The sequence below is a fragment of the Hydra vulgaris genome, chromosome 01, assembly GCF_038396675.1.
Source record: "Hydra vulgaris chromosome 01, alternate assembly HydraT2T_AEP".
In the NCBI taxonomy this organism is placed as follows: domain Eukaryota; kingdom Metazoa; phylum Cnidaria; class Hydrozoa; order Anthoathecata; family Hydridae; genus Hydra; species Hydra vulgaris.
The window spans coordinates 45843411-45860601 of NC_088920.1; the positions used below are offsets into that span (position 1 = coordinate 45843411).

At 26.8% G+C, this 17191-nt stretch overlaps 1 protein-coding gene across 1 annotated transcript in view; it reads right to left on the reverse strand.

The window, feature by feature from the left end:
- Positions 1-2033: 2033 nt before the first annotated feature.
- LOC100200478 (uncharacterized) overlaps positions 2034-17191 on the reverse strand; it is a 157007-nt gene continuing 141849 nt past the window's right edge. Inside the window, exons 94-100 of the mRNA XM_065788338.1 lie at positions 8682-8832; positions 8283-8434; positions 7991-8145; positions 7301-7502; positions 7063-7201; positions 5740-6521; positions 2034-3181 (exon numbers count right to left, since the gene is read on the reverse strand). Of these exons, the coding sequence (XP_065644410.1) occupies positions 2648-3181; positions 5740-6521; positions 7063-7201; positions 7301-7502; positions 7991-8145; positions 8283-8434; positions 8682-8832 (2115 nt within the window). The 3' untranslated portion in view covers positions 2034-2647. The remainder of the gene's footprint in view (positions 3182-5739; positions 6522-7062; positions 7202-7300; positions 7503-7990; positions 8146-8282; positions 8435-8681; positions 8833-17191) is intronic.

Here is a 17191-nt window from a genome sequence, read left to right on the forward strand (position 1 = left end):
GAGAAAACTTTAAAATTTTATTTTTAATTTTAGAACTTTTTTTGATATATTATTATTTTTTTGCTATAATTATGCAAGATTGAAAAAAATTCTATTTTTTTAAAATAAATTGTTTTACTAAAAAATATTGAAGTAAATAAGGAATAGGTATATAAATAGTCGTTGTGCAATAGATATGTATAGAAATGGTAGGTTTGGTAAAGACCCGTATTATACGGATCCGGAAAGCTAGGATATATAAGGAAAAAGTATAGAAAAGTTCGGTTTGGAATAGACTTACAAAGACCCGTATTTTTACGAGTCCGATCTCAGCTAGTAATATAATAATTTCTTAGCGTTCAAAAATTACAATGATATAAATTTTGTTGCCCCATCAAATTGTGGGGACTTGGTGATTTTACTGTAATGCAACCTGAAAACAATGATATTTTCGATGAAATGTTATTTTCTTCATTTTATTTTACTTTCACTGCTGTCTTCAGTGAAAAGCTATTTTGAATTATACAAAGCATTTTCTTCTTATCATAAATGTTTTAGTAAAACAGTTTTACTAATATTCCAGTTAAATTAGTAAAACGATATGGTTTGTCTTATGTTGGCTAATGAATAGCAAAGAAAACATTGTTGTACCACAAATAATTTTGTAGCACTTAAACAAGAAACGTAAAATAATAACAAAACTACGTCAGCTAAGAATTATAAATATACGTAAATCAGGTAGATTTTTTTATGCTACAAAAAAGACATACTGATCTTTTTATTATTTTTACGGCTACATAGAACCTGTGTTTCTAAAATTACCAATCCTTCAAACTTCTTAATTGCTTAATCATTATATCGCTTTTTATATATATGTTTCTATCTATATGGCTTTTTTTACTTTTACTTTTTAATCTTATTTTAGTTTTTAGATAATATCTAAGCTCTAGCCGATGTAGATTTTATGGTTCTGGTGAATTAACATAAAAAAAAAAGGTACCATCAGGTAGAATAACAAAAATATACAGGATTGACGACACAGGTTTTGAAAGGAAGAGAGGGGGAGCACAATTGTCATCTTTTAAAAAAGTCCTCAATATCTTGAAATTTATATATATATATATATATATATATATATATATATATATATATATATATATATATGTATGTATATATATATATATATAAAAGTTCTACAGAAAAAAAGTGTGTGAGAGTGTGTGTGTGTGGGGGATTGACTGAGAGTTTATCACTTTGGCCCCCACTATTCTTCCTGGTGGCGTCGGCCATAATATAGTATTAATAAAAGTACATCGGTTTGTTAATAATTTTAATAACAGTAGCAGCTAAAAATAAGTTCTGTTTTTTGAGTTTTACTTTTTAACTGACTATTTATTTTTCTTCGAACATTTTTTCTTTCAGTCCGTGGTTTCAAGTTATCTAACCTATTCATAACTAGTTGGAGTTTAACTAACTTCCTTGGAACTTGGTTTGTCTAGATGATCTATGTAAGCTGGACAAGAATACAAAAAGGGCATAGAAAAAACTATATTACCATTTTAAAAATTGTCGTAAAAATGGCACTTTGATGATGTAGTTTATTCTTCTTTTCGTTAAATTACTTCTTAATTTTAAATGTGTGGATTTTACCAAAAACTGTTCAAAATTGGTTTTGATGGGATGGATTTAAAACTAATTATTTGCATTGTTTTATATATCAGTTCGTTCATTAAATTACTCAAAACATTCTATAGAATAGATTTACAATTCTTTATACTTAACAAAACAAAATACTTTCTATTTCATTGGTCCAGAAACTGCCAACAAAAAAAAACTAAAATTGACAGTAAACCTTTGACTAAAAACATGACAGAAAAAAAACATCACGTCCCTGGCAGTACCGTCTAATGAAAGGTGCGCCTTAATGAAAGGTGAGAAAAAAAAACTTTTAAAGATGCATTATATCAATCCTTCTATATCTCTCTATATAAGTATATCACATAGTTACTTGCATAAACGAAGCATAAACCCTTTTATTAAATTCCACGACTGCATACACTCTTTTTTGTTTTATTTCGTAAAATAAAAATACCAAGTCAACAAATATTTAAATGTATCCGGCTGTATATAGACATCATAGTCGTTAACCGACCATATAAAATTTGATATATTAATATATAAGTTACTCACACATAAAAATACAAATGAATATACAAAATTTAAATAAATATAAATATTAAGCGTTGAATATTAAGAAAAGTGAACATTTCTTTATATTCAACACTTTTAAAAGACAATTAAGTTTTGCAGAATAAATTTTTCAATAAAAAAAATATAAAATAATCGATTTTATTTTTTGCCTTGGAAGCAACTGGAAGCATCATATTGATCACATTACTAACGACAAAAGTTGAAATCAGGGAAACTGTTCATAAGTAGAGCTTTTTTATTCTTTATATTTTTGTTAAATTTTAGAAGAATATGTATTTTTAACGCTTTTTTTAAGTTTTTATTTACACAATTAAATTTATGCAATTAAAAAATGATTGTAAATGAACATTACCAAAGTTAAAAATCTAATAGGTAATATCAGTTCAGTTTTTTTTTTATAGCTAATACATATTCATGTATTTTGCTCTTAAGTTTCAGAGAATTTGCCTGAATCTTTTCACTTCTCAGATTTTCTTTTATGCTGATCAAGCATAGACTGTCTTTCAGCAAGTTCGTTCTTATAAGCGTCTAATCTTTTAATGCATTCCGACTTTCCAATAATAGCATGGGTAAGCTGAGAACGAGCCGCATTTAAGTTATTATTTGAATTATGAACAATTTCACTTAAATTAAGCAAGTCTGAGTTGTTTAAAGCATTTCGCGCGCTTTCAACTTGACCAATCAGTTCTCCTTCCATTCTTTTAATTTGGTTTGAGAGAACTAGTGATTGTCTTGTATAATTTGTAAATTGACAGTCCACCTCATCTATTTTTTCTTGTAAATCGTTAATTTGAGAATTTAAAAATATCTCGTAATAATCATCTTCAGCGCCATCTGGGTCACCTCGTTGATTGGAATTTGACCGTTTCGGAATCAAAGAAAGATTTAGTGAGGTCCGAGCTAGAGCAGAATTTCGAACACTCTGACAAGAAAACCTCTGAATTGCATCTATATTTTTGTCCATATTATTGAAAGAAGTCAAATCTTTTTCCTGAAATAAACAACAAGAGCAAAAAATAATAACTAAATAAAATACATTTACTAATACTTTAGGATACGGCTATACGGTTTCAAAAAACATTGATACTTTGAGTTAACATTGGTTTTTTAAAATCTAACATTGAGTTAAATTTTAAAAAACCGGAGTGCTTTGCTTTTTTACAAATTTCTATGCGCAAACTGTTACATATATTTAATTATGTTACATATATTTAAGTATCTGTCTTTATAAGTTACATATATTTAAGTATCTGTCTTTATAAGTTACATATATTTAAGTATCTGTCTTTATAAGTTACATATATTTAAGTATCTGTCTTTATAAGTTACATATATTTAAGTATCTGTCTTTATAAGTTACATATATTTAAGTATCTGTCTTTATAAGTTACATATATTTAAGTATCTGTCTTTATAAGTTACATATATTTAAGTATCTGTCTTTATAAGTTACATATATTTAAGTATCTGTCTTTATAAGTTACATATATTTAAGTATCTGTCTTTATAAGTTACATATATTTAAGTATCTGTCTTTATAAGTTACATATATTTAAGTATCTGTCTTTATAAGTTACATATATTTAAGTATCTGTCTTTATAAGTTACTGAACAGGTAGAACAACGGTTTTTTATGTGAAAAAAAAATTCACAAAGTATTTATTATTCGAGGGTTAAGCTATGTTTTTATCTAATATTAAATTTAATGCTACGTAGGGTCATATGCTTGAAAATAGCTCTCCCTATTATAAAATGTATCCTTTTAAACCCTTTCTAAGATAAAATATCAAGTAAAAACTGTTTAAAAAATTCTTTTTTTACTTTATTTTTTTAAATTCCACAAAAAATATAATTAATCATTCACCAATTTTTGATCCAATACCGGTTTCGAATAATTTTTAAAATATTGAGAAAAGAAAAAATAGTTTGGCTTTATTCATTGCTTGACGTGAGATCAACTGTAGAGGTGGATTTAGTTTCTATTAGATAAAGAATTAAAAAAAAAAAGGTTTCGGTATTAAGAATAAATTGATCACAAACAAAATCATAAAGATGAAGAAGATTATGATACTGAGTAATTAGATTACGTAAAAAATTAGAAAAAGTTGCTTATTTTTCTAACCAAAAAGAAGTTAATGATTTAGTTATATGATTTATAACTAAACTTCATTTCTATAATGAAGCAGTGGAACTTGATCAAAGAAGAAAGACATGTTACTAATCATAGAAAACGATTTTTCAAGCTTTTTTACTATTAGAAATGGCCTTAGCCTTTGTCATGATAACAGTTTGCGACAATTGAGGTGCCATTTAAGCCCACAAACTGACGGCTATTTATAGACAGCTCTACCAAAAGTTTAAAGGATGCATTTCTACAAAACTAAAACGAATTGCCAACTTCCCCTAGCTTATTCAGTAAGTCTGAAAGAAGATTACTTCAGTGTAAAAGCCCTTGTAGAAGCTCTGCAATACAACAAATACTCTTTGGAAATCGCTACAGAGTTTAAGATGGTAGCTTTCTTGCTTGGTCTCCAGGGTAGATAAGGTATCAACACTCAAATCAACGTATTTTTCTAGCAAAATTAGTATTACTGAGGGAAAAGCATGGAACTGCTTCAAGAAAAATTTTAATGGCTTTCTGGGCAACCATAAAGCTAAAAACTTCAGGCAATAAGTGATTAATCTAATTAAAGCTTTTCGCTTTATAGGACTCACCCACCTGGACAAATTCAAGGACAAATACTCTGAAGAACAAGATGAATAATACCACAAAGACGTGAAGGAGAGTGTGGAGGTACTAAAATTATTGCAATGAGAAAATGATAGGGTACTATATCTGGGAACTAACACGAGAGTGCAACCTCAACTAAGACTGTGAATCCTGAAAATCCATGGTTTTACACAATTTATTTTACTATATTGTTTTACAATGTAAATTCTTAGTTAATTTTTACAATGTAAATATCTTCAATGTTGATTTTTACAATGTAAATATCTTCTATGTTGATTTAATGTTATGAATTGATGTACTGAAAAATAATACTTTTCTTCAAAAATTTTAAATTTTGAAAAACCAACATCCTGATCACAAACCTAACCTGATTTAATGATAATGTTTTTTATCATAATCAGCATATAACAAATCATAATCAGCATATAACAAAACATGATCAGTATATAACAAATCGTAATCAGCATAAAACACATCATAATCAGCATATAAAAAAACATAATCAGCATATAACAAATCAGGAAAAAACACTTAAAACCTGGAAACAATAAATGTATTACACTGTGTTGTCTTTGTCACGAACAAACTTGTTAGCGATCTGTTTTAAATTTTTTAACATATTATAAAAATTGAAGTTAAATTTATTGTTTTTTTTTTTTTGAATTTAATTTTACCTTAATTTATTGTTATTTATTATTAATTGCGATGATCACATAATTACTCAGCAAACTTATTACACAATACTTAACTTTTTACTTAAATTATAGTAAATAATTATGTAGTTATGCTAAATTATGGTAAATATTGCTAAAGTATACCTTTAATTGAAATAAACGCCGGTCAATTTCAGTTTGAGTTCCCTGACATTTAGCACTTTTTAATTTCTCTTCAACTTCACCAAGAAAACTTTTTAGTTTGTTTCCAACAACAAAATCGGTGTATTTACTTAACCTTTGAAATATTGCATCATGACTAAACAATTCACCACTATTTTGATTTCGGAGTAGTTTACTATCCAACAAGGAGTCAACAAGATTTTCTCGATCATGTTCGTTGTGAGTAGCACCAAACAAACTTTCTAATATCATTTTACTCTTTAGTTCATTTTGAGCAGTTTCTTCTGGAAAATTCAATAATGCCTCATTAAATGCATTAAAGCGTCGGAAACGAGATAAAAATAAATCGAAAAAAACAACACCCAAAGCTTTGTGGAACTCTTGTAAAAACTTTGGATCTTGATCATTTCGCATGTCTTCAACATGGACATGTGACAATGTGTGCACTAGAACCAATACAAACTCTCCAATTTTATCCAAATCTTTATGTCGCATGTAGAGAATTCTGTTATGAGAATCATAAAAAAAAGAATTTCTGTAAGAATTACCCATAAGTGAAGTATTTCCTGGAAGTTCATCAGCCACAAGTATGTCAACAGGTTTATGAGCACAATGAACAATAAGCAAATCCCGAATAAAGCATGAAAACTTGTATATGATAAAATCACGAGCACTCATTTTACTTAAGTCTACAGGTACAAGATTATTGTTTAAACTTTCTTTTTCATACTTGGAATTGTTGTTGGGCATATCACAGTTTGGTGCTAAAAAAGTAAAAGAATAAGAATAAAAAATTTACTGTTATATTAACAACTGTTATTAATTCAATATTTATAATTTTATAAATGTTGAAATGGTATTGTACAATACTTCCAATAATTTTATCATTTAAAATAATAGAAAATATAAACTTCAAGATACATAACTAATAAAATCAATTCAAAGACACAAAAAAAACATTTAAATAACCCTTATATTACAAAACATTAAACTTTATTTTTTTAAATGACTTTTTAGTTTTTTATAAATGTTTTATAAATGTTTTATAAATTCTTTATAAATGTTTTATAAATGTTTTATAAATGTTTTATAAATGTTTTATAATTGTTTTATAAATGTTTTATAAATGTTTTATAAATTTTTTATAAATATTTTATAAATGTTTTATAAATATACTTGTAAAAGCAACAATAGTTGTTATAACTACCTAAAATTATTTATTTCATTTATTTAATGCAAACATTTATTTAATGTATATTTATTTTTTCAAATGCATTTTAAAAGTACCACAGTCATATTGCTTACAAGATGTTTCCAAGGATTTCATCTCCATAGATAGTTTTCCTTTTACACGAAGCAGTGCATTATACAGTGGTGAATCCATAAGTAATTTTGTTATTTCTAAGTCACCCATTGGTGCTGCCATTTGATAAGAAACTGGTAACTAAACATCAAAATTAATTTTGAAGTATGAACAAATATTCACTTGAATAAAAATTTTACAAAAATAAATGTAAAATGTATGTATAAAATTTATTTTTACATGTTCATCATCATCTGATTCTCGGGGAGTAAGCAACAAAATGTCAACATTCAATGTTTTTTGTAATGCTAAGCCATTTTCTACATTTAATTGTTCTTCTTTGCTATGCAAAGTTTCAAGAAATTCCTCTTTTTTCTCTTCTAATTGAAGCTGCACTTCTTTCAATTTATTCAGGTGTCGTTCTTCACGCTTCTTTTCAAGCCTGAAAGCAATTTAAAAGAGGTTTGTAAAACAAAATTGTATTATTATAAAATTTAAAACAATTATTACTTAATAATGATTTAATTTGATAACATTTTTACATTTATTTTTCTGTAAACTTTTTTATTTAATTGTTTTTTCTGTAAACCCACTTTATGCAATCAATAATATATGCAAAATATACTTTATGCAATCAATAGTATATGCAAAATATACTTTATGCAATCAATAATATATGCAAAATATACTTTAATGATGTTGTTTGCAAATTAATTCAAATAAAGAAATTATAACATTTTCATTATCTAATCAAAAAAACATTGATTGATGAAAGTGATATTTTATTTTCTATAACATTCTACTAATAAAAATTGTTATATAATCAAGTTTAATTTTTAAATTAAAATAATAAAATAATTGAGTTATTGTTATTCAGCCTCCTTCTTTTTTTTCAGAAAAAAAAAATGACATAGCGAATAAAATGATTACTTTCTTTCTAACTGGCTTTGCATTCTTAACCGATCTGAATCCATTTTGTTCATAAGTTTAGCAAGATCTTTGTTGTGTTCTTTAAGTAATGCATCTTGGTCTTCTAGAGAAGCACCTCGTTCTACAAGTAGTTTTATTTCTTCCTTTACTTTTTCCTATATATTTTAAAAAACAATACAATTTTGTGAAATTTTTTCATTAGCATTATGTAAAATTTTTTAAATAACTATAATAAAAATTGTATATATTGTAAATAACATATAATATATATGATTTCAAGTTTTTCAAAAACCTTTTTTCCATATAGAAGAGCATCTTTTCGAGAATTCAAAGTTTGTATAATTTTTTCATTTTTCAACCTCTCTTCTTCAATTTCCTTATCAATTTGAGCTTGATATTCTGACAGTTTTAATTGAACTCTTTCATTTTCCACTTTTTCAAATTCTAAACAAAACTTCAAATTATCTTTATACAGACTTAAAAAAAAAGTTTAAAAATGACTGACCATAAGTAAACCATTTATGTTAGAGGTTTCAACAAAAATTGGAAAAATAAAAAAACCAAAACTAAAAACCAAACAAACCATTTGTCAAAATCAAAAAAAAGAGAGATAAAATGTCTTTTAGAATCTTCTGAAACACAAAATAAAATGTTAATGTTAAATAAAGATCGGAGAAGTATTTTATTTTACCTTCCATTTCTTTTTTCATCTTTTCATCAATTTCTTTTTTCTGATCTTCTAATTTGTGTTTGACTTCTTCAAGTTCACTAACAGACTGCTGTGTTTTTTTAATCAAATCGGTATTATGTGGAACAAACTCACGAAGATATTCTGCAAACTCCTTTAATTCAAAAAATAAATTTTATTAATTTGTTAAAAACTATCTTGATACCATCAAAAATTAGCATAACATTTAAAAAAGATGTTGAAATATAAAAAAAGAAAGAAAGTAAAATAGATGATACTAATCTGATACTAAAGATGTCAGAGGGCCATTATCGATGCAATGGATCTCTGTTAGACAATTAAAAAACAGTAGTAGCAAAATTTAAATTAATTTTCTTTAACTAAATGAAATTTTCTTGTAGATATTTTTCTGTTTTATAGTTTTCCAAGTACAAAGACAAAAAAAGAAAATAAAGATTTTATCATATTAGGTGATTAATTTAAATATATTAGAATAGTAAAACATGTTCTGAAGGACACCAAGGTCCAAAAAATAAATAGGACTATGACAGTGTGCCCTGCAACTATAACATAAGTATATTAAAAATTATAAAATTAAGAAATAAAGTACAACTTTGACAAAATCTGTTACATGAAATGCAATAAGCAGGAACAGTATTTTTCAAAATTGATGAAGTTAATTTTTATTCTAAAGTTAATTCTTATTCTTTTATTCTATTTGGAATAATCTTATTATTCCAATTATTATGGCAAGTTATTCCAAATATTTACAACTCTAAAAGAAAAATAATATTCAAAAACATTAATTTGATACTTTATTTTGCGAGTTTCGAGTAGTTCCAAACCATGTACTGAACTTATTAAGTCTTTGGACTTTTTTAACTGCATTTATTAATTTAGTTTAATGTAGTGACCAGATCAAAGAGCAATTTAAAAAAATGGGTCTTATATAAGTAGTAATGGCTTTTATGAGAACAAGTGGATCACGGATTTTAAAACACATAAGTATTAAATATGCTTGAATGTTTGTTCCACTAATAATGTTAGATGGTTTTGACAGTGAATTTTTGACCAAAACTCATTGGTATCTATTCAAAAGAAATGCCAAGATTTTTTTTTTTTAATTCACCTCCCCAAGGCCGAGAATGCCACTACAGATGAGGAGGCTACTTAAAGGTAGTTTTAACCCTCTCTCAACTCTATAACTCCAAAACATGAACCTTAACAAACAAGACCGCTGCGCAGAGAGACAAGTTGAGCCCGGTACTATAAGGTAACTATAATCAATTATCGCTCGTGAACTATATAATTTAAATGGGAAAAAAATTTTATTTGTCTTCATTTGTTGCTAAAAGATCTTGATTTACCATATTTGTGCATTTTTAGGCTTTTTTTATTGTTATTAAATTACTTAGTAATTTTTGTTCTAAAATTATTAAACTTTGTTTTAAATTGTGATAAATTGTTACCATTGGATGATATAACAAAAATAGAATAGTAATCAAGTTTTTTTTGGCTTTCTTTTTCCATTAGGGGACTTATATTGTGCATTTTTAGGACTTTTATTGGTATTTAGGAATCGGTATTTGATCATCATTTTTCAATGTTTTCCAAAATAAAACTATGACTGGATTTATAAACCACTTTCTAATTATCTATTCATGATTCAAACTAGCACTTTTTAAAATTATTATTTTTTATTTATTTCAGGGATTTTTAGGCTTTTCTTATAGTTTTAAATTACTCAGTAACTTAATATATATTACTATATAAATTGTATTGATTCTAACTAATACTTTTTAAAATTATTGTTATTTATTTATTTTAAAATAAATTGTAATAGTATATAAAGATTAGTATACTATTACATAGTATGTAAGGATTGTTGTATTATTAATATTATGAAGATTACCAATATCCACATATATATCAAATAATCCATCTATATATGATTTATTGAATTTAAATCTATTTCTAGAATATTTTTTTACAAATTGAATAAAACTAAGGATGGCAATCCTGGGATCCCGAAATCCCGGGATTCCGTACAAATTGTTCATCCCAAAATCCTGGGATTAGTCTCCCAAATTTCCCAAGATTTCGGGATTGTCTTAAAGAAGTAAAAGTACAAAAAGTTTCAACTTAATTTGTAATTAAGAAATTTAGACATCATAAAATGTAAATATAGACTTTGGAATTGTAGCTGCTTGGTTTTGTAGCTGTTTATCCTCTTTGCAATGTTTTCTTTTTGTTCTCCCTCTTTCTGTATTTTATCAAAAATGTAAACTAAAAACATTATTACTTATTTGCAATATTTTTCTATATATACATTTTTTATATGTTTAATCACACATATTTTGTACGATTAAACATTAAAAATGTATATAGTATAATATTAAAACTAATATATTATTAAAAATAAATAAAATTTTAGCACTTGCTAATTGGAAGATTAAACATTTTTAATGAAAGAAACACCTTTTTATTTTGAATTTTCTAATTCATTCTAATTCCAATGTTTGCGTGATTTTAATTTCATTTTTATGTCCAGTCAATTTAATTACAAATATGTGCGAGATTTACAAAAGTTTAATTAATGAAGTTATCAAAATATAGAATGTTTATTAAACTACAAAAGTTTATTTAATGTCCGTTCAACTGATGAAGTTATCCAAGTACGTAAGGTTTATTAATTAAACTTTAGTTATCGTTATTTTAAGTAGAAATTGTTTTTGAAGAGAAAGATTATATTCAAGATTCAAATGATTTATTGTTAATTAATGAAACATCTAAAGTTAAAATTAGGCACCAAATTATTGGTTATAACAAAAACATCAGGAATATTGTAAAAATGTTTAAAAAAAAATGAAAATTAAACAGAAATGAAAATTATTTATAAAAGTACATAAAAATTGAGTTTAGAAAGATCATCCATTTAATCATGGATTGCAAAATCCAATGTAGCAGCTTAAATGAACTTAAAATTGAAAAAATTATTTTGCTAAAAAGGCACTTCTAGGTGTAGAACTGGATTTCAACATCGATGATTCAATTAAGATGAACGAGGAAGAATGTAGAATGATATCTGATTTAGTAGCACTTTTACTCCCAACAAAGTAACTGTGGTAGCACTTTGTCGACAAGACGCAACTTTAATTTCTTCTGACAATGCATAAAAGTTTATGTTGTTAAGGAGCTTAGTATACCTTCATGGCCAGGTTACTTTATAAAAAATTCCAGAAATGATAAACCTGATAAAGTGTTTATACTCGGCAAATATAATAACAGCAGCAGACTTGAGTAGAATAATGTCAAAACAATTAAAATGAACAAATTAAATGAAGTGATGGAAAAAAGATTGGCAGCAATATGAACACAAAATATAAAGGTAAAAAATAACTTATAAAGTTCAAAAAGAAATACTGTTATTTGAAAGTAGTAGCTTATGATCACCTTAAAAAAAATATGATTATATATTATCTATACAGCCAACAAGTATGAATACCAAAAAAACATTCTCAGTTTTTATGTTCAAAAAATCAAATATGATTAAGCGATGAAATGATTGACACTTTGATTTTTTAGGGTAGTACTTTCAAAAACAAATATAACTCATGTATTTTCATGCATGTTCATATTATTTTTAGTTATTATTTTTTATTTATGCTGTGTTATCATTTTAAAGTATTGTTTTATAATTTAAATTACTTAGGTTCATTAATGAATGAAGTACTTTATTTATATCATAGTTAAATTAATCACTTTTAAGTATTTGAAAAGAACTTAAAACATTAGTTCTTCTTATACTTTTCTTTCTACAATTGCGTTTTTTTCTATTTAATCCTGGGATATACCGGGATTTTCCGGGGACAACTTTTTCAATTCTGAAATCCCGGATTGAAAACTTCCAGGATTTTTGCCATCCCTAAATAAAAATAAATTTATATTTAGAAAATTAAAAATATTTTAATTTCTGTGGCAAACTATGGCTGTTACAAAACCACAACTGACTTGTCCTGTTTATGGCATCAAATGTGAACTTACTACTCGCAAACTTCCAACTTTTAAGGAAGTCATGCAGCAACATTATTTTGTTAAATTACAACTTCCTAGGACTACCAACTCAAGCACAATAGTTTCTAAAAATGTTATGAACATTTAATTGAAATCTGGTACTCCAACTGTTACAATGCGAAGAGTGCAGCAGAAAGTAGAATTTTTGCACAATAATTTGAGAATGATTCTTAAAAGAAAAGGTGAATCAAAGACTTCAGCAGTATCAATTGCTAAGATGAAAAGTTTAGTTTTGTTTGACATTGCAGCATGTCATTGTCTTAATATAAGTAATTGCACATGTCTGAGAATATCAAAAGTGCCAGTACTTGAGCAAAAGTTTTAAATGGATCAAAGAAATGAAAAAAATATGGTTATTGGTCCTTTGGATAAGGAAAAAACTTTCATATTAACCAAAGCATTTGAAAGTAGAACAAAGAGACAGAAATACTATGATTTTTTTTTTGTCTAGTAAAAGCAGTCTGGAAGCATCAGTTAGTATCACTTCTGATATAGATGCAGAAATTAATTCTGGTAAGAAAGAGTTTATAAATTGCACTCAGAGCAATGTTGATGACAATCAGTTTTCAGATTTCTGTGAATTAGCTAGTGAATCTGACAGAAATATGATAAAGTTTCCAACAGTTGCCAGAAAATGTGAGAGATATGGTGTATCTAATGTAGCAGGAGCTGCAATTGAACCTGCTACACTTTCAGATTACAAAATTATAAAAAACAGAAAAGCTATCATAGACCAAACCAAGTTAAGGCATCAAAGACAATTGCTTAGAACTACATTATCGCAAAAAGCAAAATGTTAGCTATGTGTTCAGTAGGCCAAAAATCAATTTTCTTTGATGGGAGAAAAGATAAAACTCTTTGAGCATTAACAACTAGCAATAAAGACATAATCACTGAGGTGTTCCTTATCACATTAATTGAAGAACCTCATTCCATTTTTCTTGGTCATATTTCTCTACCAAGTGCATCATCAACAAATATCAAGAATGTTATTAGAGATTTTTTTGATAAAAACAAAATATCACTTGATTATGTGTTAGCGATTGATGTTGGTGGAGCTAACGTAAACACTGGTGTGAACATTGGTGTAATAAGGTTGCTGAAACTGCATTTGGGATATCCAGTTTAATGGTTAGTGTGTATGTTCCATTTTAATGAACTACCATTGAGAAATTTAGTATTGCATTTAGATAGCACCACTTCAGGATTTAGTAGACCGGATTTAGTGGCAACATTGGGAAAACTTGCAAATTGTCACGAGTTGCAAATTGTCAAATTCAATGTCAGACAGAATAACTTACTGAACATTCTACATGAGACTGTGATAAATAATAATAGTAAAGATCAACAGTATCTTTATAACATGTGCAAGACAATAGAAATGGGTAAGGTTAAAGAAAGCCTAGAAAAATAAAAACCTGGTCAGTTGGTTCATTCTTGATGGCTGACAACACCAAATGGAATCCTTCGTTTGTATGTCACAAGCACTCCTCCATCTACCAAGCTTGTAATACTTACTGATTACATTCTTTGAGTTTATGCACAGATGTGATTCTTTATAAAACTGGAGCCTCAATGTTACATGGGGGTAAAACACTTGTGGTGCTTAATTCAATTCTTTTGCTTCCTTTCTGAAAGTGATTGACTTATAGTTGATAAATGCATTCAAAGAAATGGTCACCCAGAAAATATTTTGATACTATCATTTCATCGAATATGGTGGACATATATGTTAAAAAATTGTTTAAATTGTACATAAATGGGTTTTAAGGGTTCTTTCAGGCCACAGATTAAGAGTTTGACAAAAAAAAAGTTTAATAAATTAAAAAACAAAATGGTGGATCCAATGTGTACATAAATGCTGAAAAAAATGGATCAAATGATGGAAGATCAATTCGTTTATCAATAAAAATAAAAAGAAGAGAAATAGCAGCTAGAGGAATTTGCAAGACAATGCAGTTTTAAATTCTACAGAAGTAAGAAAATTCAAAATTCCTCTTCTAAACTTTGATGCAGTTGATTACCATAGTCTTGTAAATTGGGAGAAGTTAAGCGATGATTTCATTGAAATGGCAATACAAAATATGCAAAAATAAAAAATATGATGATTTTCCATGCCATTCTCAAAATGTAGAAAGACATGTTCAATTGGTTACAAAATGTTTGATTAGAAGACAACAAAATTATTTTTTGTAGAGCAAAAATTTATCATATATTGTAATATCAAAAATCAGAAGGCAGCAAAGGAAAGAAAAGATAATTTTGATTTTTTTTTAATTTTAATGATATTTAGATGTAAGAGCAACAATATTCTGCTATCCAAACTAATTTGAATGAAAAAATGCAATGATGATCTATCCTATTGTGCAGGTAGATCTTTTAGATAAATAACGGTGTTGATTAGGTGTTACTACATTATTTCTATTTAGATAGTCAGTAATTTTTGAACTAATAATAATTTCTATGACACAAAAGCTGGTAAATGTAAGAGAGAGGGTCTATAACTATTTGCATCTAAGGTGGATCTTTTTTAAAAGATAAGGGAAGCTTGAAGCCACTGTTTAGATAGTGAGCCACTGTTTAGATAGTGAAGTAAAACTTGATTGAAATATGAGCAAAAGCGGAATACATATAATATACCATCAGGACCAAATGTGCTAGGTTTTACAAATATTAGTTTTTAATAAACTTTTAAAAATTTTTAAAATTTTTTTGTATTAGGCAAACAACCATTATCTACTGTAAAAACACTTCCAAAGTGTTTGTAAATACTTCAGCAATATCAATATTGCTAGTAGTTAAGTTGTTGTTGGTTTTTAGAGGATGTATTTTCTCTGGATTATGTAAATTTTTATCTGCGTAACTAAAAATTTTACTAGTTTTATTGTCTTCAACAAGTTTGAGTTCCAGATTCTTGTGGTGTGTAAATATGACTTTATTACATTTAGATGCGTATCTAATCTATGGTTTTTTATTCAAATTGGTATTAGGATTAGACCACTTTTTTCATAAAAATCTTTTTTGAACTAATATTTTTTAAATACTTTGGATAAAAATGTTACAATATGCTGTTCTGATTGGAAAAAAACAATCAACACCAATACAAAGATCTGAAAAATGTACTTTTACTCTTCAGCTGTAAAAACAAAGCTAAGCCAATCAATTTTCAGTAAATTCAAATTTCCAACAATAATAAATTGTGTAGCAGGACGGCACAAATTAATAATAATTGATTGCATTTAATCATCAAAAGAAAAGGACCCCAAAATTAATGTTGACAATACAAATGATGTTGATACCTGTGTTAATTTGTGGAACAAGTTTTGGGTAAAATCAATGTCATTTCTGCAGTATATAGCTACACCACAGCCAATTTGTATTCAGTCTTAACAATAAATGGAGTAATTTTTTGTACAAACCAAAAAATTTATGAGTTCATTGTTGAAAAAAGTCTTGCAAACACAAATTAAGCCAGGTTTGTTTGATTCAACGAACAGAAAAAAATTATTTAATTTGTTGGCATTGCTTCTTGCATTAAAAAGATAAACTGAAAAACTGTTGAATGGATTTAAGGCAGAGTAATTGTTTTTCTTATTTAGTTTAATAAGATTTGAACCGTTGGATTTTTTCATACTTTTTTTATTGCTTGAAGCGACTAGGCATTGTTTACTTGAATGCTTGATTCTTGACTGCTATGCAACAAAATTAATAAACTGTGACAAAAATGTTTTATGTTCATGTGATTATGAAATGATTGCTATTTATTGATTATTATAATTTTTTTTATTTCTATGCCGTAACAAAAAACTTGAAAGAGTATAAGAAAAAATTCTGAATTTTCATAACTTTTTTTCTTACACTACTCGATAATAACTTAGTTTTGTATTGTTCAACTATGGTTAAATCAGGATTGATGAATACTTTACTAAATTTGGTTGAATTTTAAAATTTTTCTGCAGCTTTTAGGAGTTTCTATCATTTTGTTGTTAAAAACAATAAAAAATGGTGCTACATTGTTGGACTTTATAATTTGTTTAATTTGTTTGCGTTAACTGAATTTAACATGGCATAAATTGATTTTTTCTTTTCCTCTCTGGCACTTGTAAAATCTGAAGCTTTTGGTGCTTTAATACCAACCACTACAACATTCTTTTTTTTCTCTTTCTATTACTTTGGCAACATTTTGGCATTTGGCAACAAATTCATTAAATGTAGTTGTTTGGTTGATCTTTTAGGTATCTTTCACTAATGATAATACTGGGGTAGTAATTCTAGCTTTCTCTATGACATTTAGTCTTACCTTAACACTAAATTGTAATTTTTTAACTTATCAATTGTTTTAATGACTTTATCAATTTTTCTAGGTCAGCTTTTTAAATTCTAAATTCGCTTGATTGAACATATACCATGTTTATTAAACTTTCTTAATTAATCTTTTT